The sequence below is a fragment of the Schistocerca serialis genome, chromosome 1 (assembly GCF_023864345.2).
Source record: "Schistocerca serialis cubense isolate TAMUIC-IGC-003099 chromosome 1, iqSchSeri2.2, whole genome shotgun sequence".
Lineage (NCBI taxonomy): Eukaryota > Metazoa > Arthropoda > Insecta > Orthoptera > Acrididae > Schistocerca > Schistocerca serialis.
Genome location: NC_064638.1, coordinates 712,833,890 through 712,860,676, shown reverse-complemented (window position 1 = coordinate 712,860,676; position 26,787 = coordinate 712,833,890). Strand labels below are relative to the sequence as shown.

The following is a 26,787-nucleotide window of genomic DNA, read 5'->3' as shown; positions in this document are numbered from 1 at the left end:
GTTATATCGAGAGGCGTGTCTGGTGGTCGATAAAAGCATCCTATTACACTTTTATGCCCACCCTTGGTGCTGTATCTTGCTCAAACAATGTCACATGCAGCTTCAGTTTCTATCTCGGTGGATTTAAGTTTCTTGTCTACTGCAACAAATATACACCACCTCCATTTCCCGTTTTCCTGTTATTTTGATGTACACTTAAATTTTCCCAAAAGTTCTCACTACTGTCAACTTGAGGTTTTAACCAGCTTTCTGTACCTAGTATTAAGTAAGCTTCAAGTGCTTTTGAGGAGAGATTCAAACTCTGACAATTTTGTTGCGAATGCTTCGGTAGATAAGCACTTAGATTTTAATACTCTCACGTGTGAAAGGTATTTATTTCTATTTTACAGTGAAAATTCTGTGTTTCCTGTGTACTACAATGCTAGATAACGATAACAAAAATTGTAAACTAGTCCCATGTCTCTGAAAGAATAGTAGCTGTAAGATTAAAAGTTGATAGGGGAGATGACGAGTATTGTCGGGTCTATAGCACAGAAGAAGGAAAACAACGTTCTGAACGAAGAGACAGTTTCAATGAGACACTTCCTGAGGCATCAAGGAATTGTTTGTTTAGTGATGGAGGAAAATGTGTGTTGGGGGGGGGGGGGGGGAGTTTGTGTAGGGGATAGGTTAAAGTGCACGTAAATTGTAATAGTTGAGCAGAGATGAAGAGGCTCCCAAAGGACAGACTAATGTGGAGATGTGGATCAAATAAGTCATAGAGCTAAATGCCACACCAACAACATGATTAATCGGTGATTACTATGTTTCCAATAATTAATAAATTTTTATCTATAAGTATGGTAACTCAATGAATGGATGAGATTGCTGGGTGTGCTCGCAAATTAGTCATACTCAAAAGTAGATGAAATTTAACTATAAGTAGCGGGAAATATAACAGAATAAGTTGGCTTGCCTTAGTATTTCCTGGTGATCTCTCACACAGTTGCGCACTTCATCGTACATGGAGACAGAATCGTGTGTGTTCCACTTCTGTTGTTGGCTGCCCTTGTCAAAGTTGGAGGAGTGCGCCAGGTCTCCTGCCGCCCCGCCGTCACTCAAGCGCGACAGCCTTATGTTGAGTATGTTAAGCTGACCCGTAACGTGGATCATGACGGATCCGAAGAACACGTCCATGCCGAGGCTGGAGAAGTTCCAGTAGAGGACGGTGTGGCACTCCGAGAGGTACGCGAGCGAGTACAGCGTGTGGTTGTGCACCTTGTGCACTCGAGTGATGGTGACGAGGGGCAGCGGGCTGCTCGGGTCGTCCGGGGGGAACTGCATGAAGAGCGGCACGGTGGCCCACATCTGGCCCAGGACGAACATGTAGCCCAGCACGCCGAAGGTGAGCCGCTTCGCCTTCTTGTAGGCGGCCTGCAGGGCCGCCGACAGTTCGGCGTCTCCCTCGCAGTGCGGCCGCTGCCGGTCGATGAGGATGTTGAGTTCGTTGACCAGCCGGTAGTAGGACTCACTGTGGGTGTAGTGGTGTATCATCTTGACGGCTCCGTTGAAGCAGGTGAGTCCGGAGACGAGGGCGAAGGTGACCTCGGTCATGTCGCCCCAGATGGTGTAGCTGCGGAAGATGGCCAGCGCGCCGATGTGCAGCATGCTGGTGCAGACGGTGCCGAAGTAGAGCGGGTAGAGGCGCGCCAGACAGCGGCCCTCCGGCCGCCACACCCCCGCCAGCCGCAGCACCCTGATGTTGCGCCACACTACGTTCTCCGACGGGGAGGCGCCGTCCTGGTCCCCCGCCGCCTGGCCTTTGCTGGAGTCTACGGCAAAGCGTTAACAAACAGGAGGGAGTTACAACTCTACAGTCTCTGACTTTCTGTTTCACAAATAGTCGTACACAACACTTTGAAATTTCAGTCCTTTTACCTATTTATCGTATGGCAATGCGTAATCAAAGAACAGGTAGGCGCCCGATGCTTTGCTCACGTAGACTGTACGCTCTACAAAGATTCTTTTGTTTTCCTTTTTTTTCTAATTTTTATATTGTTCACAAAATTTTCACAATAGTTAAGGCCATAGAACCAAGGTCTTTTTCGAATGTACATCTGACCAAAAAGCACGTCTGGTAGTTGCCTTTTGCGTTCCCTTAGTGCTATTTCCACAGAAACTTCCGTCCTCTAACACATTTTTCTATATATGTAACAGAGAAGTAAAATGCCAAATTTTCGTAGATATAGCTTTAAAAACGCTATCAGAATGAAATATTTCATAAACTATTTCACCCCCTTATTTCAAACCCATAGTGGTTGAAAGGTCAAAAACGTTGAAATGCGTATTTTTTATTTCTAACATAGAAGCCATATACAAATTTTCATAGATTTAGCTTCAAAATATTTTCATAAAAACTTCATCCCCTATTGCACCCTCATAGGGGTTGAATTTCCAAAAACAGTGAAATATGTATTTTTTTGTGTTGCTTGAGCCTTTCCCGACGGACATGTTGTATATATGGTTCTCGGGCGAGACGTCGGATGTCATAGCGAAAACTCCACAATATTTCATTAGCGCAACTGGCCGACATCTTCAGGTGCGACGAACACACTGCAAAGGCATGACTAGAGCCCCCTATTTATGCAAGTCTTAGGCAGGAAATGCGCATACGTGGAGGCGCCAAATTCGATGGCCAATAGCGACGATATCAACCGATAGCTGGAAGGACAGCAACGCTACCTGCAAGATGAAGAACCAAAGACTTCGGCGCACGCGCGGAGGCTGCCGCTGCTGCTCTGCGCTGCCATCGGCCGCCCCAGCGACCCCTGTCGGAAGCCGCAAGCAAAGATGCGCGACCGCGTAGGCGCGTGACTATCCTCCCGTTGTCAACAGAATATTTATGTTGCTGGCGAATCGTCATCCGTCGTATGACCAATAGTACTCCTCTCTGCTCTATGTGACTTCAATATGGCCACTGCTGGATCCCGAGCTGTACTGAGCTGAAAGCCCGTGTCTCTGTTTACAAGATTCGTCGAGCTACGTATTTGCACTGCTTCCTTAATAATACAGTCCCAGTACGAACTCGTCGACGCGAGAATTTTGGTGTGTTGATAATTCATAGAATGGCCTGTACTGAGACAACGCTCGGCCACTGGAGACTTCTCTGGTTGCTCCAGACGAGTGTAGCGTCGGTGTACATCTCTCTTCTACAGTGCGACAAGTTTGTCCGAAGTACGACATGCCGGAGCTACAAGGAATCTCGTAAACACCGAATCTTCTTAGGCCAAGGCTGTCCTTAGATGAGCCCAAGACAGCTCTGAGATTTGCCGGCGGACGAAAGACACATTTAACGTTATGCCTCTTCAATAATCTTCCTATTTTTGAAGAGACACCGCCGATGTTTGGCAAGATGACCATTCCCCTTTGTTCTTCGCCTTTTTCCAGTTCCTCACGTTGGGTAACCCGCTTCGGATGTAAGGCACGGCGAATCTCCCGTTCGGAATATCCATTTTGTTGGAAAGTGGTACGCAGATGGAGTAATTCATTGAATAAGCTGTCTGAGTCTGATATGGCTCGTGGTCTGTGAACCAACGTCCTAAGTACGCCACTTCGTTGCGAAGGATGGTGACAGCTGGCGGCCTGTAAGTCCGTGTGTGTTGGTTTACGGTACACTGAGTGACCTAATGTGCCATCTTCTTTTCTCCGTACCAACACATCCAGGAATGGAAGTTCGCCGTTTTTCTCCACCTCCATAGTGAACTTGATGTTGGGATGAAGCGAGTTAAGATGCTCAAGAAATACATTCAGCGATGCCGTGCCGTGAGGCCAGATAACAAAGGTGTCGTCCACATATCGCCAAAAACACGTAGGTTTCAAATCCGACGACTGGAGTGCTCTCTCCTCGAAGTCTTCCATAAAAAGATTAGCCACAATGGGTGACAATGGACTACCCATTGCGACGCCGTCACTCTGTTCAAAATATTGTCCATTGAATAAAAAATACGTCGAGGTGAGCACATGTTGGAATAAGTTCCCCACCCAGCCTCTCGCTAATGAGCAACAACGATTCCTGCAATGGTACTCGAGTAAAAAGTGAGACTACGTCAAATCTTACGAGTATATCTGATGGTGCGAGTCGTAAGTTCTTGAGCCGCTATCGTCGCTATTGGTCATCGAATTTGGCGCCTCCACGCATGCGCACTTCCTGCCTACGACTGGCATAAATAGGGGGCTCTAGTCATGCCTTAGCAGTGTGTTCGTCGCACCTGAAGATGTCGGCTAGTTGCGCTGATGAAATGTTGTGGAGTTTTCACTATGACATCCGACGTCTCGCCCGAGAACCATATACACAACATATATTTTTCTGTTCGTAACCGAGAAGTCAAATACCAATTTTCATAGATGTAGCTTTAAAAATACTTTAGTAGTTGTTCATTAATGATTTTTTTTTAAACTTTCACACACTGTTTCACACCCATGGAAGTTACATTTCCAAAAATACTGAAACACGTATTTCTTCATTTCTGATCGAGAAACCGTGTACCGATTTTCGCAGTATCTTCAAAATTGCGTCAGTAGCGACATATTTTCAAAAAACCTTTCATTCCCTATTTTACCTCCTTAGGGCTGGAATTTCGAAAAATACTTTCTTAAACGAGGCCTACAGTATAAGATCAGCACTCTCTCCAAATTTCATGTTTATATCCTTGGCGGTTTGGGCCAAGGGATGATGAGTCAGTCAGTTAGGACATTGCCTGTTATATATGTATATTACAAAACTATTACATGTCAACATTTAAACACAGCTCTCCACCACAACAGGTATATACGACTGTCAACGTCTCTGATATACTGCATCACACCACATGTCGCTTTCAGGAAGTCTTCGAAAGAAACCTTGTGGCAGGTGTGTGACATGTTGATACACAGTGAGCGAGTGCTTGTCGTCCTGCACCACAGTCACACGATGGTGAGGGAGATTTTCCCCACTTGTGGAGAGTGTCTGCTCATCTTCCTTGGCCCGTTCGGATGCGACTGACGGTAGTCCAAATTGCCCGAGGCTCGACAAATCCAGGGGATTTCTTCTGTATGCAGGGCAGTTTCAGGCATTCTGAGGACAGTTCTGTTGCCAGCAGCGTTTCCATTCATCGATGTTATTGAATTTCCGTGAGAGTCCTGGCTGTGATAAGAATGGGATGTCTTGATCTTAGTCTTTTTCACTCTGCAGGGAATACGTCGTTCGATACTGGAGGGTCGGCGCTATCAGAAATTTTCTGCTATGCACACAGTAGCGATCTCTTTCGTCTGATGTCAGGAGGTGGGATGTGGCTCAAGATAGGTAAGCAGTATTTGGGAGTAGATCGTATTGACTCATTAACAATTCACATGGCTTCATTAAGCTATACGTTTATTTTTGTAAGTGTGGGCTCCTAAGCCAGACCGGCGCACAACCCTCTGCTGCTGAGTGTACCAATCCGAGTGTTGATACTCGAAGAGTGTCTGCTAATGATTCCCAACGAGTGCCACAGAGTTCACAGAGAATGTTGTTTCTGCTTTTGGGCTTAGAAGAAGTTCGTGTCAAGTACTGCTTAAAAGAAAATGTCCTGTCTAGGCGCTGCAGTCCGGAACCGCGGTACTGCTGGGTCGCAGGTTCGAATCCTGCCTCGGTCATGGATGTGCGTGATGTCCTTAGGTTAGTTAGGTTTAAGTAGTTCTAAGTTCTAGGGGACTGATGACCTAAGATGTTAAGTCCCATAGTGCTCAGAGCCATTTGAACCTTTTTTTTTTTTTTTTTTTTTTTTTTTTTGTCTAGCGTGAGAGCAAGATATTTTGGATGCATCAACTGAACACATAAAGTCTGGATGCATGTTATGATAAAGTTTGTTTCCCGTAAAATAGACATCAAGGTCTCTATGTGACAATCTATTGGACAGACGAAAATCTGCAGCTTCTGTTTTATTTGAGTTTCGTGGTAACTTCCATTTATGGAAATACTGGCTTAAGATGCCTAGATCAAAAGCTGCGATTTCTTCAGTTGTTTCAAGGGCTTCGTGTTGGTATCCTGTTGCCCAGTCGTCCACATAGCCAAACTTCCTGGACTGTGCTGGAGGAATATCAGATAGATATCAGTTAAACAATAGAGGAGCAAGGACGGATTCCTATTATTCAATTCTTTTGGACAGCTAGTGTTTCTTCCTGTAACTAGTAACATGTTGTCATTCTGTTTTGTGGTCCATCCGCATGGGACAAGTTGTAATAATATATAAAGCAGTCCATGCCTGCAGACTGGGTCATATGCTGTACTTAGATCAACGAAAGCAACTGCTGTTTTCTGTTTCATTTGGTATCTTGCTTCAATAAATGTTGTTAAAGGTAAGACCCGACGAACGCAGCTCTGTCCTGGTCGGTATCCAGCTTGCTCAATAGGAAACTTCTGAAAGATCACTGGATTAATCCCATTGTATAGAATCCTTTCAAGGAACATATAAATAGTGCTTAATAGTGCGAGTGGGCGATGGATCTTACACTGGCATGACCCCTCGCTAAGCTTGAGTATTGCCATGATTTTTGAATACTCCTTTTTCTGTGGGACTGAAGCAAATATCAAAATGTCGGAGGAGAAATCCGCCAGCCATCTTTTTGCATAATTCCACTACGCATGAGGTATTCTGAATGGATTACATCATTTACTGGTGCCTTCCCAGGTCCACATCAAGAGCACTAAGGGAAAAAACTCATGCAAGGCACATCAAAAGCAAACTTACACTGCTCAAAATGAACTCTAATGAACAATCTGAGTAATCGAGAACTTTCTCTGCATCTGAAGCCTCTGCTGTATTTAAAACTGTAAAACCTGGAAAGAGACCGGGAAATGAATGAATCCATTCAGAATTTCTTCAGCGTAGTGAGAACTATGCAAGAAGGTGGGTGACGGGTTTCTTCTCTGGCCTTATGATGTCTGGTTCAATCCCATAAAAAATGAAGCTATCAAAAATCACAGCAATCTTCAAGCCTAACAAGACATCAGACTAGCCAAAGATACTGTCGCCCAGTCGCACATTTCAGTCATATCTCAAGGTGATCTGCCTCCATAGGTGCAGAGGCAGGGCTCGATCTGGGAGGGGGGGTGGGTCACAATTTACTAGTGTCTCCTGTAGTGTTGCTACGAATTTATGTAGTTAATATTCTGCAGTTTTAATGGATAGTGCTCGGTATGGTAACACGCGGCTTGACAATTGCTAAGGAACAGAGGCATTGTCGGACAGGAATAATCACAGGCAATTATGGATGACATCAAACACAGTAGATACATAACAGAGGTGTATCAGTATATTTATAACGAAAAATAGTACAGATTCCACCAGATGGGAAAGCATCACGTTCATATTTGACAAAGGTCAAATTCCCGACATAAAGGTCGATATCGGACCCTAATTAAGGAATATGGCATCCTTGGGCACTAATACATATTTTGCACCTGTGATTCATGCTGTTGAGGAGTACTTGCCTGATATCGTCCCACTCCTCTCTCAAGGGGCTTTCAGTTCTTTCACGGTTCAGGGAAGAGTTGTTCGCTGAGAAACACGTCTGCCAAGAGCTTCCCAGACATCCTCTACAGGTTTTAGGTCCAAGGAGTTCACAGACCATTCCATAAATTCAATATCTTCACTTTCCTATGTGTCCGACATGTTAGCGGTTCTGTGTTGTCGGGAACTGCCTCCCAGAAACAAAAGTCGGGACCTACCGCACTCCTAAACAGACGGACATGATCCAGAATAACCTCCCTGCAAACCGCTGTGCTGTACTGGTACCTTCTTCAAAGATATGCAGCGGTTTTCCGCCATTGTGCATAATGCTTCGTCACACATAACGACTAGACCATACCGAAGACGTTCATGGACATTCTGTGGTGTGTAACGTGTTCCCTCTCTCTCCACCGCTAGCTTGTAGTCAGAATCATTTGGTATTATGAAGCGTTGCTGACCACAAACAACATTCTCCCAAACCAACGAGCTTTTCCCGCCGATGGCGTAGTTGAAGCGGAATGCATTTAACAGGCTACTGAGCATACAGACCAGCGTGATATAGTAGCGGCGAAACGGTTCTGGCAGAGACACGTGTACCGATAGCTGTTGCAAGACCTACAGCGATCTGCCTAGGAGTGAGATGTCTGTTCCTTTTCGCCATTAGGCTACGTATCGATCCTCTTGCGTGTAGTGGGCCTTCTACGACCACCGGCATGATTTCGCAAGTCATTCTCACCTTCAGTGGCCTTTTGAATCGCAATATGACACTGTTGGACACCCCCGTTATTGTGGCCACAGAAGTGACACGTTGCCAGGCTTTGAATAGTCCAACTGCTCGTCCACGATCGCAAGAACTCAAATGATGTCTTACAGACATGTTGCCGTATCACAAGCAATGTACACTAATCGCTTCCGCTGTAGCCTTTGTCAAACACCATACTGTGTCAACGGTTGAATGCTCAAGATTCGCTGCACTTAGAACAAGTGTCCACCCACCCTCTACGTTTCCTTTTACTGTCACTGATCAGCAACTGTCGGCTGTTCCGTAACAATTGGCAGTTTTTACATAGCAAGTGTCAGTTGTTCCTTAGTACTATCAAGCAGTGTATCTGTCATAGGGAGGACACTGTCACCAGTAGCTACACTACTGATAACAAACAGCCCCGAACTTTTCGACTCTGTAAGCGCAGAACAGGGAATCAGTGATCATAAGGCCGTTGCAGCATCCCTGAATATGGAAGTAAATAGGAATATAAAAAAGGGGAGGAAGGTTTATCAGTTTTGCAAGAGTAATAGAAGGCAGATTTCAGACTACCTAACAGATCAAAACGAAAATTTCTGTTCCGACACTGACAATGTTGAGTGTTTATGGAAAAAGTTCAAGCCAATCGTAAAATACGTTTTAGACAGGTACGTGCCGAGTAAAATTGTGAGGGACGGGAAAAACCCACCGTGGTTCAACAACAAAGTTAGGAAACTACTGCGAAAGCAAAGAGAGCTTCACTGCAAGTTTAAACGCAGCCAAAACCTCTCAGACAAACAGAAGCTAAACGATGTCAAAGTTAGCTTAACGAGGGCTATGCGTGAAGCGTTCAGTGAATTCGAAACTAAAATTCTATGTACCGACTAGACAGAAAATCCTAGGAAGTTCTGGTCTTACGTTAAATCAGTAAGTGACTCGAAACAGCATATCCAGACACTCTGGGATGATGATGGCATTGAAACAGAGGATGACACGCGTAAAGCTGAAATACTAAACACCTTTTTCCAAAGCTGTTTCACAGAGGAAGATCGCACTGCAGTTCCTTCTCTAAATCCTCGCACAAACGAAAAAATGGCTGACTTCGAAATAAGTGTCCAAGGAATAGAAAATCAACTGAAATCACTCAACAGAGGAAAGTCCACTGGACCTGACGGGATACCAATTCGATTCTGCACAGAGTACGCGAAAGAACTTGACCCCCTTCTAACAGCCGTGTACCGCAAGTCTCTAGAGGAACGGAAGGTTCCAAATGATTGGAAAAGAGCACAAGTAGTCCCCGTCTTCAAGAAGGTTCGTCGAGCAGATGCGCAAAACTATAGACCTATATCTCTGACGTCGATCAGTTGTAGAATTTGGAACATGTTTTTTGTTCGCGTATCATGTCATTTCTGGAAACCCGGAATCTACTCTGTAGGAATCAACATGGATTACGGAAACAGCGATCGTGTGAGATCCAACTCGCTTTATTTGTTATGAGACCCAGAAAATATTAGATGCATGCTCCCAGGTAGATGCCATTTTCCTTGACTTCCGGAAGGCGTTCGATACAGTTCCGCACTGTCGCCTGCTAAACAAAGTAAGAGCCTCGGGACTATCAGACCAGCTGTGTGGCTGGATTGAAGAGTTTTTAGCAAACAGAACACAGCATGTTGTTATCAATGGAGAGACGTCTACAGACGTTAAGGTAACCTCTGGCGTGCCCCAGGGGAGTGTTATGGGACCATTGCTTTTCACAATAGATATAAATGATCTAGTAGATAGTGTCGGAAGTTCCATGCGGCTTTTCGCGGATGATGGTGTAGTATACAGAGAAGTTGCAGCATTATGAAATTGCAGCGAAATGCAGGAAGATCTGCAGCGGATAGGCACTTGGCGCAGGGAGTGGCAACTGACCCTTAACATAGACAAATGTAATGTATTGCGAATACATAGAAAGAAGGATCCTTTATTGTACGATGATATAATAGCGGAACAAACACTGGTAGCAGTTACTTCCGTAAAATATCTGGGAGTATGCGTGCGGAACGATTTGAAGTGGAATGATCATATAAAATTAATTGTTGGTAAGGCGGGTACCAGGTTGAGATTCATTGGGAGAGTCCTTAGAAAATGTAGTCCATCAACAAAAGAGGTTGCCTGCAAGACACTCGTTCAACCTATACCTGAGTATTGCTCATCAGTGTGGGATCCGTACCAGATCGGTCTGACGGAGGGATCCGTGTGGGATCCGTACCAGGTCGGGTTGATAGAGGAGATAGAGAAGATCCAAAGTAGAGCGGAGCGTTTCGTCACAGGGTTATTTGGTAAGCATGATAGCGTTACGGAGATGTTTAGCAAACTCAAGTGGCAGACTCTGCAAGAGAGGCGCTCTGCATCGCGGTGTAGTTTTCTGTCCAAGTTTCGAGAGGGTGCGTTTCTGGATGAGGTATCGAATATATTGCTTCCCCCTACTTATACCTCCCGGGGAGATGACGAATGTAAAATTAGAGAGATTCGAGCGCGCACGGAGGCTCTCCGGCAGTCGTTCTTCCCGCGAACCATACGCGACTGGAACAGGATAGGGAGGTAATGACAGTGGCACGTAAAGTGCCTTCCGCCACACACCGTTGGGTGGCTTGCGGAGTATAAATGTTGATGTAAATGTACAAACATCGCAGTTATCGCTCTCTTTCTCTCTTGAGATTTCTTGTGATATGAACTTTTAAGTTTCAATTAACTTTTATCTTAGCGCAGTTTCTGTATACCATTCACAAGACAACTGCAAAAAGTTTTCGTGATCTGTAAAACTTGTGAGTTCAAATGCTAATAGTAGTTGAACAAAATCACGTCGGGATATCGAGAGTCGATTGAAGTCTTTTCCAGAGATAATGCTTTTTCCAATATTTCTCATAATATTTTATCAGAATGGATAGCAACTTATTTTGAGTGTTCTTTCCCCTTTCGTAACCACAGCTAATTAATGGACTTCAGAATCTTAAATAATTGTGCAGGAGACTATCAGGTAAATAAAAATCAGTATCGCAATTATTTTTCTTTTACTTTATTTTGTGCTTTATCTTCGAAAATGTCTTCACGTTTCATACAATAACTTCATAACAACTTGATAAAGACATGATGAGACATTGTTACAAGCTCATACAGAAGAGGGCTGAACATATTTGGTGTATAACACTATTTCGTTTAAATGTAGTAACGTGCATCGACTTTCTTCAAGGTGTGACCGCGGACATCTCCATCTGCTGATTCCTTGTAGTGACCTGCACTGCGACAAGCTTCGTCCGTAGATAACCAGTAGACCATACTGTCACGAAGTGTGCGCTCCTCATGTAACAAACCGGAAAATAATCTTTTTTTAATACACTGATCAACAGTTAAGAACGCTCGTTCGAACAACTAGTACTAACCTGACGTCGCTTAGGCGGGAAAAGATTATGGAGTCTTGGTTAATACAGGGTATTGCGAAACTGTTTTTTCAGATTAGTACAGGAGGTACAAGACATCAAAACAAATGTACACTGAAGAACCAAAGAAACTGGTATACCCGCCTAATACACTACTGGCCAATAAAATTGCTACACCACGAAGATGACGTGCTGCAGACGCGAAATTTAACCGACAGGAAGAAGATGCTGTTATATGCAAATGATTAGCTTTTCAGAGCATTCACACAAGGTTGGCGCCGATGGCGACACCTACAACGTGCTGACATGAGGAAAGTTTCCAACCGATTTCTCATACACAAACAGCAGTTGACCGGCGTTGCCTAGTGAAACGTTGTTGTGATGCCTCGTGTAAGGAGGAGAAATGCGTACCATCACGTTTCCCACTTTGATAAAGGTCGTATTGTAGCCTGTCGCGATTGTGGTTTATCGTATCGCGGCATTGCTGCTCGCGTTGGTCGAGATCCAATGGAATATGGAATCGGTGGGTTCAGGAGGGTAATACGGAACGCCGTGCTGGATCCCAACAGCCTCGTATCACTAGCAGTCGAGATGACAGGCATCTTATCCGCATGGCTGTAACGGATCGTGCAGCCACGTCTCGATCCCTGAGTCAGCAGATGGGGACGTTTGCAAGACAACAACCATCTGCACGAACAGTTCAACGACGTTTGCAGCAGCATGGACTATCTGCTCGGAGACCATGGCTGTGGCTACCTTTGACGCTGCATCACAGACAGGAGCACCTGCGATGGTGTACTCAACGACGAACCTGGGTGCACAAATGGTAAACCGTCATTTTTTTGGATGAATCCAGGTTCTGTTTACAGCATCATGATGGTCGCATCCGTGTTTGGCGACATGTCGGTGAAAGCACATTGGAAGTGTGTATTCGTCATCGCCATAGTAGCGTATCACCCGGCGTGATGGTATGAGGGCCATTGGCTACGCGTCTCGGTCACCTCTTGTTCGCATTGACGGCACTTTGAACAGTGGACGTTACATTTCAGATGTGTTACGACCCGCGGCTCTACCCTTCATTCGATCCCTGCGAAACCCTACATTTCAGCAGGATAATGCACGACCGCATGTTGCAGGTCTTGTACGGGCCTTTCTGGATACATAAAATGTTCGACTGCGGGCCCTGGCCAGCACATTCTCTAGATCTCTCACCAACTGAAACCGTCTGGTCAATGGTGGCCGAGCAACTGGCTCGTCACAATACGCCAGTCACTACTCTTGATGAACTGTGGTATCGTGTTGAAGCTGCATGGGCAACTGTACCTGTACACACCATCCAAGGTCTGTTTGACTCAATGCCCAGGCGTATCAAGGCCGTTATTACGGCCAGAGGTGGTTGTTCTGGGTACTGATTTCTCAGGATCTATGCACCCAAATTGAGTGAAAATGTAATCACATGTCAGTTCTATTATAATATATTCGTCCAATGAATACCCGTTTATCATCCGCATTTCTTCTTGGTGTAGCAATTTTAATGGCCAGCTGTATCACGGAGGGCCTTCGTGAGCACGCAGAAGTGCCCGAAAAGGACGTGGCATGGACTCGACTAATGTCTGAAGTATTGCTCGAAGGAACTGACACCTTGAATCCTGTAGGGCTGTTCAAAATCCGTAAGCTACGAGGGAGTGGAGATCGGTTCTGAGTAACGCATTGCAAGGCATCCCAGATATGCTCAATAACGTTCATGTTTGTTCATGTTTGGGAATTTCGGTGGCCAGCGGAAGCGTTTAAACTCAGAATAGTGTTCCTGGAGCCACTCTGTAGCAATTCTGGACGTGTGATGTGTCCCATTGTCCTTCTGGAATTGCCCAAATCCGTTGGAATGCACAATGGACATGTATGGATGCAGGTGATCAGACAGTATGCTCGAGTAAGTGTCACCTGTCAGAGTGTCTCTAGACGTATCACGGGTCCCATATCACTACAACTGCACACGCCCCACACCATTACAGAGCCTCCACCAGCTTGAACAGTCCCCTGCTGACCTCAAGAGTCCATGGATTCATTAGGTTGTCTCCATACCCATACACATCCATCAGCTCGATACAATTTGAACCAGTCAACATGCATCCATTCATCAACAGTCCAATTTCCTTGTTGACGGGACGAGACGAGGCGTCATCAAAGGTACACGAGTGGGCCTTCGGTTCCAAAAGGCCATATCGAGGACCTTTCGTTAATTGGTTCGCACGATGACACTTGCTGATGGCCCAGCATTGCAATCTGCAGCAGTTTGTGGAAGGGATGCACTTCTGTCACGTTGAACGATTCTCTTCATCTGTCGTTGGTCCCGTTCTTGCATGATCTTTTTCGGCCGCAGCGATGTCGGAGATTTGATGTTTTACCGGATTCTTGATATTCACGGTACACTCGTGAAATAGTCATACGGGAAAATCCCCACTTCTTCGCTACCTCTGAGATACTTTGTCCCATCACTCGTGCGCCGACTATTACATGACGTTCAAACTCACTTAAATCTTGATAACCTGCCATTGCAGTAGCACTAACCGATCTAACAACTGCTCCAGACACTTGTTATCTTATATAGGCGTTGCCGACGGGAGCGCCGTATCCTGCCTCTTTACGTGTCTCTATCTACATCTACATTGATACTCCGCAAGCCACCCAACGGTGTGTGGCGGAGGGCACTTTACGTGCCACTGTCATTACCTCCCTTTCCTGTTCCAGTCGCGTGTGGTTCGCGGGAAGAACGACTGTCTGAAAGCCTCCGTGCGCGCTCTGATCTCTCTAATTTTACATTCGTGATCTCCTCGGGAGGTATAAGTAGGGGGAAGCAATATATTCGATACCTCATCCAGAAACGCACCCTCTCGAAACCTGGCGAGCAAGCTGCACCGCGATGCAGAGCGCCTCTCTTGCAGAGTCTGCCACTCGAGTTTATTAAACATCTCCGTAACACTATCACGGTTACCAAATAACCCTGTGACGAAACGCGCCGCTCTTCTTTGGATCTTCTCTATCTCCTCCGTCAGACCGATCTGGTACGGATCCCACACTGATGAGCAATACTCAAGTATAGGTCGAACGAGTGTTTTGTAAGCCACCTCCTTTGTTGATGGACTACATTTTCTAAGCACTCTCCCAATGAATCTCACCCTGGTACCCGCCTTACCAACAATTAATTTTGTATGATCATTCCACTTCAAATCGTTCCGCACGTATACTCCCAGATATTTTACAGAAGTAACTGCTACCAGTGTTTGTTCCGCTATCATATAATCATACAATAAAGGATCCTTCTTTCCATGTATTCGCAATACATTACATTTATCTATGTTAAGGGTCAGTTGCCACTCCCTGCACCAAGTGCCTATCCGCTGCAGATCTTCCTGCATTTCGCTACAATTTTCTAATGCTGCAACTTCTCTGTATACTACAGCATCATCCGCGAAATGCCGCATGGAACTTCCGACACTATCTACTAGGTCTCTATATATGGATAAGCATGCCTATAACAGTTTCTTTGGCGCTTCAGTGTATTTAGTTAATGGTACATATGTTTCCTGTCGGCAGTTTCTAATACTTGGGACGATTTACACAAAAGGTAATTTTGCATGCTAATTACAGCAATGGCATTCACAGGAACTCGCCGAATGTGCGATCATTGGCCTGCAGGCACGCAGTACGTCGTCGGATTATTGATTGCTTTGCCCGTTCGAAGATTCCTGGCATGTCCGCGATGGCACCAGCCGCGAAGGCAATTCTAGCGACGAGGGCTTTATCTGTTCCCACAGTGGTTTCATACACCAGATATTTCAAATGCCCGCAGAGAGAGAAATCCAGACACTTGAGGCCAGGTGACCTGGCTCGCCAGGCTATGGGGCCTCCTCAGTCGATCAATCGATTCTCGAAAGTGGCACTCACATAGTAATGCTAAAATGGGCTGACGTCCTATCGTGCTAGAAGTACATCGTCTAACATTCAGAGTTACATCCTCCAGCAGTTCTCGCAACACATGTTCCACGAAGATGCGATATTTCCGTCCGTTGAGACGGAATGGAAAAATGTATGGTCCAATCAAACTATCACTGAGAGTGCCGGCTCACACATTAACACCAAATCGCTGTTGATGAGCATGAGGTCGAGTACCTCGTGGGTTCACAAGTGCCCAAACATGTGAACTGTTGATATTTGAATATCAGTATACATCCCAGTCAGCGACACCAATGCAACAGCTTACGTCAGAACCACTAATAATATGTTCCCAATCATTACAAGTAGAGACCATAAGTTCCCTATCTAAATATATTTGTTTTGATGTTCTCAACCTCTTGTCACTTCTCCTTCTTCAAGTTAAGTTGCCAGTCTCGCTTCTAACGTGCCATAGATGTCTATGATTTTTTTCTCAACGGTGCTTTTGGAGGATACGGTAAATGAACATTTATCCACTTATTTGTTTTCAGCTGCAGTTTTCTGTGGGACCCACACTTCTTCCATTGTTCGTGAATGTCGTTCCTTCTCTTCTTCTGTCCACTTTCTTCTAGTTCTTGATTTTTTTTTCGGTCCTGGCAGACCGCCTTTCCTATTGCTTCGCTAAGAACTGTTCTGCTTCCTATTCTATCCAACTCGATTCCTACATTTTCGACATCCTTTCTTGCTTCCTTCAGCCCCTCAATTTTGGATTTGAAATTGTCTAGTAAGTCAAAGATTTGTTTCGTTATTGTGTCATTATTCACCCTTCCATCCCTAAGTATGGTGACAAGATCGGTCCCAAAGTTAAAGTAAAGTAAATTTTTCGAATCGTGATAACTGGAGACTTAACACAATGGGATAATCGCTAGGAAAGAGACTATTCAATTTCTTAGAGATGTACAGATATTTCGAATAACTATCGCTTTTCTTCAGCCGTCGCAGCTTACAACTCACTTAACTGTTGTTTACCTTAACTTTTAGTGTTAACTAGATTATGGCTGGTTTTTTGAGCCGCCAGGGTCTTCCTTAGTTGCAGGTCGCATGCATCCGGCATGTAGGTTGACTGAACGCTACGGTGTTGGAGGATTTGTCCTCGTTATGTGGCGCTTTTGCGTGTTGTGTTAAGGCACGTTTCATTTTGAATTATATTTAACGTAACGCTAAAAGCACAATGACCTCATACATAGCCTCTCGAAGAATATCTGTTCCTTATGGAAGATTAGTATGGAGGTTTGAGTCCTCCCTCGGGCATGGGTGTGTGTGTAGTTCTTAGCATTAGTTACTTTAAGTTAGTTTTAGAAGTGTGTAAGTCTAGAGACCGATGACAGCAGTTTGGCCCCTTAGAAATTCGCACACATTTGAACATTTTGAAGATTGCTGCACTGCATTCGTACATAAAACTATGTTCAACAAACTAGCAATAATCTAGTTAACAGTCACAGCAACGTAAATAATATTTAAATGATTTGTGTGTCTTGGCTCAAGATAAACACTACTCACTCGAAACGTGTTACCAGTAAATTTATTTTGTAAGATTAATAATTGCCTTTAAATATTGTGGCTGGTTGTGATACATTCACGGGAAGACAACCCGCGAGTGTAGTTAATGATTACACATCAATATTACGAAAGTATCTGGTCGTTCGCTGAAATGTGAGGGATTTGAGCAGCGCTGAAGATCTCAATTGATCAGTGAGAAACGCGTGACAAATACTCGCAAAATCATGTTTCCGATGTCACTTACGCTAAATATCTCATGAATAAAATACGATACAATCCAATGTTATTAAGTTAACTATCACATCACAAGACAACGACAAACCCAGTATGAGAAGTTGTCATGAAGTTTTATTTAGCGCATACTGCCAAGTTTGATTTTCCCACGTTTGGAAACAAAGCAGCATCCGTAAACAAAACCTTACGCAGAAACGCAGTGTCGCTTAGCAGATTTTGTGAATACTGTTTGGAGAACTGTGAACGATTTTGAAAGTCATTGTCACGAGGCAGTCGATGGTGCGTAATGTGGGAAGGATGAAATGCATTGGACTGTGGAATTCGCAGAACACTCGGCTGAGTCCACGCGCATATGCAAGCTGCATCGTAGAGACGTGTGGTTATGTCCTACCGCTGTTATAATTGTAGCTGCATGTCTTTCACTGTTGATTTGCTATTTCATTGGCGTAATTTATGCTTCTCAGAAACTTATCTTTTATGTTGGCAAAGATTGATCGTGAGTGGCTGGAGCAATCAGGATGCCTTTCAGCGTATACCCACACTACTGCACCAACAGTACAGCGACACTCGCCTTACACGAAAGTCGTATTCAGGATTTCGACTGTCGTGTACACTGTGAATGTCTGAATAGCATCACGAGTTGTTGCCTAATCGTTAAAACGCCAGAGCATAGACAGACTGTTGGGCTACAAAAGCGAACTGTACCTGAGTTGCGTGGTTGCTTACATTAGGTTCGGAGAGGCACAAGTTTCTGAGATTACTTCTACGGTGGAAAGTAGTTTATGGAGCTTGTAACCTCCCCCTCCCTAATCGGCCTCCTGGACTGCGATACAGTTGACCGTGACCGCGTATACTTACCAAACTTTTACAGTGAGCAAAGCTACCGTTACCGAAGGATAATAATACCAGTCAGTAGGAAGAAAGTGTACAACAGGCTCTTCTGAAAGAAAAATCCATTCTAAACCTAATCTAAATTCTGATAATAATTTTGAAATGGGTGGAATATAGTGCATGGAGGAAAAGGGTAACACGTAATATATTTAATACAAAAAGTACTGATAATACAAAAATACTGATTAGCAAAAAAGGGATAATTACACGGTCACCGGCCCACTAGGACAGCGATTCTCCAGAATCTTAAGAAAGGTAATCGCAAAGAAAATTAAGCAATTAATCACTGGCGCGGCAACAGAAGGTTGTCAAGCTTTTCCACAACACAATATTTCACGAGAAAATAAATTAATCAGAAAACACTGTGTTTGCAGCTACTTAATCTGAAATACTAAATTTTGAATGCATAGTTAATTGAAGTTACTGGTTGAATAAATGACTGTCTGTAACTGAAACTTTGTTACGTAAAAAATGACTTTCAGTAACTTCAGCTTAGCATAATGCAAAATTTGGAAGAGCGCAAGCTATTTACTTTTAATTATTGAATTGAATTAACTTCCAACAAAAGAGTAATTAAATTTACTTTTAACATAAGAGTGACAAGGCACTTACGAAGCCAGCAGAAATCACTCGCTAAGCTAAACACAAAATAAATGAAATTGCGCACTCTTAATTTGTGCTGTATCCTTAGTTATTGTTTTGCCAGTGAAATTTTACGTTACCTTAAGTGAGTGAAGTTAATGCTCAAAATTGCAATTTCATTAAATCTCTGTTATGTAATACAAGAGTGAACAGTTACTGACACACAATATTAGATACAGGCTCCCAGGTAGATGCTATTTTTCTTGACTTCCGGAAGGCGTTCGATACAGTTCCGCACTGTCGCCTGATAAACAAAGTAAGAGCCTACGGAATATCAGACCAGCTGTGTGGCTGGATTGAAGAGTTTTTAGCAAACAGAACACAGCATGTTGTCATCAATGGAGAGACGTCTACAGACGTTAAAGTCACCTCTGGCGTGCCACAGGGGAGTGTTATGGGACCATTGCTTTTCACAATATATATAAATGACTTAGTAGATAGTGTCGGAAGTTCCATGCGGCTTTTCGCGGATGATGCTGTAGTATACAGAGAAGTTGCAGCATTAGAAAATTGTAGCGAAATGCAGGAAGATCTGCAGCGGATAGGCACTTGGTGCAGGGAGTGGCAACTGACCCTTAACATAGACAAATGTAATGTATTGCGAATACATAGAAAGAAGGATCCTTCATTGTATGATTATATGATAGCGGAACAAACACTGGTAGCAGTTACTTCTGTAAAATATCTGGGAGTATGCGTGCGGAACGATTTGAAGTGGAATGATCATATAAAATTAATTGTTGGTAAGGCGGGTACCAGGGTGAGATTCATTGGGAGAGTGCTTAGAAAATGTAGTCCATCAACAAAGGAGGTGGCTTACAAAACACTCGTTCGACCTATACTTGAGTATTGCTCATCAGTGTGGGATCCGTACCAGATCGGTCTGACGGAGGAGATAGAGAAGATCCAAAGAAGAGCGGCGCGTTTCGTCACAGGGTTATTTGGTAACCGTGATAGCGCTACGGAGATGTTTAATAAACTCGAGTGGCAGACTCTGCAAGAGAGGCGCTCTGCATCGCGGTGTAGCTTGCTCGCCAGGTTTCGAGAGGGTGCGTTTCTGGATGAGGTATCGAATATATTGCTTCCCCCTACTTATACCTCCCGAGGAGATCACGAATGTAAAATTAGAGAGATTAGAGCGTGCACGGAGGCTTTCAGACAGTCGTTCTTCCCGCGAACCATACGCGACTGGAACAGGAATGGGAGGTAATGACAGTGGCACGTACAGTGCCCTCCGCCACACACCGTTGGGTGGCTTGCGGAGTATCAATGTAGATGTAGATATTTAGACTGAAACTGATCATTAGTAAACACACGAAACTGGCTGTAAATAGTTAATCAGCTTTTATATTTTTAAGACACTGCGTGGAGAGGAAAGGGACTCTGCTTGGTAATAATGTATGAGGACAATGACAACACAAATGTCTTACGAATTTTAAGTATTGCAGGTTATTATTCAAGTTAGTCATTAAATTTTGTGAAAGAAATGGCACTGCGTAATGTCTGTACAATATTAGTTATACTTTGTCAGTTAACAGTCTTACTATGCTGTGGCTGTGTGGGCGATGAAGAATGTAGCCGACGACAATGCTGTACTGCTGCAGCTGCTGTTGCTGGTTGAGAACCACGAGTCTCCAGAGCCACGGATACTTGTGGGACAGGCAACAGTTAGAATTGCAGCTTCTTCTGCCTGTTCACTCCTACCGTGCTCTCAGTACTTTCGGGTTAACGAATTTGGTGCTCATACAATGGCGCGATCAAAGTGGCACACCGCGTCTGCGGGAGCGGCCAACAAACACTTCCGCACTCTTTCATAACTCAAGCAGCTCAGCTTCCTCTCTGCTCGCAGCACGTCAGAGACTCTCCACACGCAAAAATAAACAACGGCATAGCTACCGTCATTTCGTCTTGCTGTTTATACATTTAAATTAAATTCCCTTGGCTACCCAACAATTTACAATATTTACATTATAGTTACAATCCATTAAATACATTCACAAATAAATACACTATTACCTCCATTAGTATTAAATATAGCTTCTGTAAGAAAGCTTATAGATTCAGAATTAGAAGTACAGTACAATTTATCAACGGATATTATGTGTCGAAAAATTTTGGATGGTGCGAAGGTATTTTATCTGCATTTTCGGTGCTACAAGCTGATATCTTGAAACTATCTGATCAAGTTCTATCCATTATAAATTGTTGAAATTCTCTTGGAAAGCTCTGCACAATGCCTTAGAAAAAAAATACACAATTCCATAAACAAAGTTTGTGGAGTAATTCAGTAGCTGTAAGGATCAAAAACTACTTGTCTTCGTCAGAAAATCCACCACATTGTCAGCTGTAATTTAGTGGCAACTGCGTCTTGATAAATTCACGCGTTCTGGATACGTTTTAAGTAAACACAGTGGAAATCGAAAAACTAATGAATCATTCATTCATGTTTTACGTGAAAAGACACTCGACAACACATGGCTGCAAATGCTACAGTAAATCGTTTTTGGCGTTGTGTAATAATAATAATAATAATAATAATAATAACGTAGCTTACAGAGCATAGTTTTAATTATGTTCTACTATACTTGTAGTTATAACGACAACAATTCGTGAGCTAATATTAGATACATGTAGTAAAAGAAGGGGTCAATGTGCAAGGTGTGGCTATAAAATAACGGAACTGATGGTGTCATAGAGTAAGTAAGCATGCTCCAAAGATTAACGAGCAATAGCTGTGAAGCGTGAAGCCTTCTCAGTCGAATTCGGCATCTCTGGTGTCTGTAGACAAATCAATGTGGCCGTGTAAGAGCTGTTATTTTGTTTTGCCAGAAAACTAATAAATGTAACACATAACAGGAGAGAAACGAAGTGTCGTGAAGTTTCACATGAAACTTGGAAAACCTGCTATTGAAACACGTCTTTTAGCAAAAGAAGTGTACGGCGTTCTTATAATAGAGGATGACTCAAGCCAGGGACGCCCTTCAATTTCAAAAACAGTTGAAAATAACGAGAAAGTTAGTAATCTTATTCGATCGATTGCTGAAACTGTAAGAACTGACAAATAATGTGTACAAGAAATTTCACAAAACCAATTTCAGACGAGAAAAGTACCGAAAATTCTCACGAGCGAATAAAAAGAAGCTCGCGAAGATGTTTGTACTGGCACTTTGAATACCGTTGAAAATGGTCATAATTTGTTGGAAAGAGTGAGAACATGTGTCGAATCTTGGTTTATGACCTATTATTCAAACAATAAGTGTTATTACAGGAACTGAAAGGGCCCAACTTCACTTAGAACGAAAAAAGTTAGAATGAGCCAATCAAGATTCAAAGCGATGATGATTGTTTTTTTTCCGCTATTCATGAAATTGTGTTTCTTCACTGGGTTTTTGAACGTCAAACTACTAATCAATATTACTCCCTCCGTGAGAAAACAAGAAAAAAAGACCCGAATTGTGGAAGAAAAAGTCATTGGTTCTACATTCTGCAACAAGACAACACACCGGCTCATATTGAATTGTTTGTTAAGAGTTACAGCAAAACCCTACCAACCTTTTTCGCCTGCCCTAGTACCGTGTGATTTTTTTTCTATTCCCTAAGGTCAGATCTGCATTGAAATGAACAAGATTTCTGTCCGTTGAAGCAGTGAAAGAAAAAGCGGCACACGTCATCAAGGAGCTCACAAAGGAAGACTTCCAGCTCTGTTCCTGTCAATGAAACGTTCGCATGGAGCGTTGTAGGGATAGAGGAATGTGTATTTTGAGGGTGACAACAGCTAAATAAGTATCTTTCTGAATTAAAATGTTTTACAGCAATAGTTACTTTATTTTGTAGCCACACCTCCTAGATTGGGTGTTCAAGAGCAAGTACGAAAGTGGTAAAGAGAAGCACTATGTAAATAGATTGCAATACCAAACCTAAAGTTAGTATTGTTTTCAGGTGATCTGCGTGCTAATGTTTTAACAATTTTTCATTTCTCTTCAGTAGTGGTATTGGCCGCTGCAGATCAGCAACTGTCGCGCGCTAGTCCGGTCTACTTGTGATCTAGCGACATGCTGCGTCTTCGTACGCGTAGCACAAAGTATCCAGGGTCGGCCGACTTGCCTGGCGTAGTGGTAATAAACTCAAACGTTTCTCGTGAATCATTCTATCTACTAGTGAAAACTGCATCAAAGTTCCTGCAGTAATTCCTGAAATTAACCTTGACATAAAGACATAAAAACGCGCAGCAGGACATTTAATTCATAAAACATAAAGTTAAATAGCCTTTAGTACAGCTTTTGTCAACTACTGAATCACAATGACCTTGATAAGATTTGTCTGCTTTTGTCAATTACTGAACCACAATGACCTTGATAAGATTTATCTAAGCGGTAGAGCACCAAGAATATAAAAAACTGAGTTCGGTTTGCCAGGAAGTCTACAATCTAATCACCTTGCTGTCCCAAAACATCCTAAGCATGTCTATTGATTTCTAAGTGACGGTGAGCAAAAGAATCTATGCAAGTTATATCTTTTATTTTCCCAGTAGCTAAAAAATTGAATATGTGTTTGTTTACAGCATGTAAACTCGTATAGGCTACATTTAGAACATGAGAGCAAGTAGAAAGAGACGGAAGGTATCCCACCGTTATAGCGCGTGAGTTTATCGCCAATTGCACCTCAGTTATAAAAGAAAAGTGTAGAGCGCAGTATAAAGCTAATTAATGTTACCTATTCTCAGATATTAATTCAGTCACAGATACATGATGCATCAAATTAAACAACTTAAGAATAGAAGAAACAATACCACAAACTTCATTTCAGCTATATGATATAATATGGCTTTGAAGTAAATTAATACTACACATGTTCCCTACAAGCACAGTGAGTGCTATCACCCGTAAATAAGAGCGCACAGCAAGTGGTAACACGTACTTCAAGATACTTTTATTACTTTGATTGTATTGTGATGGATAATTTATATAATTATACTTGAACGTATGTTTATCAGAAATATGATTAACATTTTATGAATTCATATTTTATGAATTTTATATATTTGCGTCATGACAACCCCTCAGCTATGTTCTCCATGCTATATAGTGACAAAAATTCTGTTTGTCATTCTGTTTGTCACTTACCAAGATGTCCACCTTATGTCAGTGGGCTGGCGAGCTTCTAAAGATATTGAAACGTGTGGGCTGAAGATCATCGTGATACAGCAGTGATTCTGCATAGTATGAGCTTACAGGTCCTTGCTAGGTCTCTGGAGGTACACAACATAAGTCGCGCAATGTCCATAAATTACTACTCGGTTGTTTGTGGACGCGGAGCCGGAACCCTATAGCGTCCCATACGCCCTCCATCGGATTCAGATCAGGTGAATTTGGCGGCTAAGCCATCAACGTGAGTTCGTTATCTTGTTACTCAAACCACTGAACCAAGACTCTCGCCATGTGACGAGGACACTTATACTGCTGGAAGAGGCTATCGCCGTCGGGGAAGACATCAAGCATGAAAGGGTGCAGGTGATCCGCAATAATGTTCGTGCAGTCAACAGGTGTCATGGTGCTTTCGAATACTATCTCAGAATGTATGAAAGCACAGTTGGATGTGTGCTCCTTACCATAATACTGCCGCCAACAGCCCGTGTTCGTGGCGTGGTGCATGTTTCGAACAGCCATTTGGCTTGATGACGGCGTATCTGGCCACGAACACTGAACTGGTGTAACAAAAGACGTGATTCATCGGTCCAGGCAACCCATTTCCATTCATTCACGGTCCAATTTCGATGATCACGTGGTCACTGCAATCGTAACCAACGATGTCGTTGAGTCAATACGGGAAAATGTGAAGGCCGTCTGCAGCGGAGACTCGTGTTCAGCAATGTGCAATCAATGATGTCTTTCGAAACACTTGTGCCTGCTTCCACATTTTCTCGGTCGTCAGATGCGCCACAGATCCCTGCCTATTCTACTGTATAGAGCGAGTAACCCTTCGAGGATATCCAACATCTTATGTCCTATTCATGTTTTTCACCGTCCTTCAATCACTTTCCACAAACGTTCATGACAGTAGCCGCGAACAGTCGAACAACTTCTCCGTTTTCGAGATGCTCCCAGGCAACGGACCATAAAAATCTGCGTCGTCGCTAGAATGATCCCCCCATTCGTCTCTGCTGTGCTTATACATTTTCCTTATCGTGTCACGTGGCCGCAATATCACCAGTCTGCATTCAGTATTACGGTGGACACTGGTCATAACATTTTAGTGCGCCATTGTTCAATAATATATTACTACATCGTTCACAGAAACATCTGCGTAGAAAGTATGCGAAATAAAGTAATAGTTTTCCATTATATACAAAGTTTGCGCTACTCTCGGACGTACATACAAGGGAAGCGATGACGAAAAAAAACAGTTTCTGAGCAATAAACTGCGCATTTTAAAAGCTTAACATAGTCAAATTACGGAACACATTATCTGAAAATCCAATATAAATTATACTTCTCTTGCTCACAAGATACCTTCCTGAGGACTGGTTTTGATTATTAAACCATTATCATCAGATCTAAAAATAAAAGCGCTATTAGTAAACTGCCACAAACACACAAAATGCACAGGATGCAAGAGAATCAAGAACGAACATACAAAAAAATACAGTATCACAACTAAAGGTCATTAAAGCAGTTAAATAAAATCCATACAAAAATGTATGAGAAAAACATCAGAAAAATGGAAACGATACAAGAGAATCTAAATGAACAGGCTAATAGATTTGTTTCATACGTAAAAACGAGTGCAGGGAAAGGCGTAAATCTGTAAAAAGACAAGCAACATTAAAATACAAGATGACAAACAAAACAAAAAACAGTTTCCCAGCCGACATTGCCACATAACACTTTTTTCAACTACCCAGATGATCTACTCTGTTTCACATTTTTCCCTCCAAGAAATGAATTTTAAATGGAACGCTGCCAGAGTTTGTATTCTCGTATATGAAGTTGTGAGCCAACAGGAAGGAAATAGAGACGATACCATATCCAATATTCCACCCTTATTAAACTTTGTGCGATAAAGAAAAATTTTTAGGCATTTCCATAAAGCTCACTTTGAAAGCCACCGTTATATTTAAATTCTTAAGTTGACAATAATTAGCAGCTTATTGTTGTTTTAGAGGACGCTGCTGATTATTGGTACATACTCGAATTTGAAAATTTGTCATAGGATGTAATTTTAGAAGTTATGCACTATCTCAATTCCATAGAAACTATGATCTTTTTAGATTTTTCAAATATTTTTGAACAGTCTCTTGTCCATTATAAAAACGGTATATTACACACCAGACAAATTAAATCCTGTATTTTGGAGGGTGATGAATTGCTAAGGACGTCACTTAGTGGTCCTACGCAGAACTGGAACGTTCTAAACCAATATGTTCTGATTCACTGAGGGCATCTTGCGTGTGGAGCAAATTCGCTTTCGAAAATTATTTAGAGTATGAATATCGATGGATATTAATGAACGTATAGCTTCACTGGAATAAGGCACTCTCAACAGAGAAATTATAACAACTGAAATCCTAATTAGAAGGCTATGTGAGCGCTGAGTGAGTTAACAGAGGAATTTTTCTCGTTTTCACAGCGACCAGCTTGCTGGTGTTGACTAAATGTCGCTAACTGGCCGTTAAAATCCCATGTTGAAATCCTCAGCCATTCGTGGTCCCTGACGACTCAAATTTCGATTGAGATTATTTAAACGCTGAGACACAGACGAGGTTGTACAGTGCAGATCTGTGAAAAATCAAGAGGAGGCAGTGTCGCCTGTAGATCTCTCACAGTCTTAGTATGATCCAAATTTATAATGTTTCTGT

At 43.0% G+C, this 26,787-nt stretch overlaps 1 protein-coding gene across 1 annotated transcript in view; it reads right to left on the bottom strand.

The window, feature by feature from the left end:
- LOC126458110 (odorant receptor Or2-like) overlaps window positions 1-26,787 on the bottom strand; it is a 142,604-nt gene that overhangs the window by 77,534 nt on the left and 38,283 nt on the right. Inside the window, exon 2 of the mRNA XM_050094943.1 lies at window positions 956-1,811. Coding sequence (XP_049950900.1) covers window positions 956-1,811 — 856 coding nt within the window. The remainder of the gene's footprint in view (window positions 1-955; window positions 1,812-26,787) is intronic.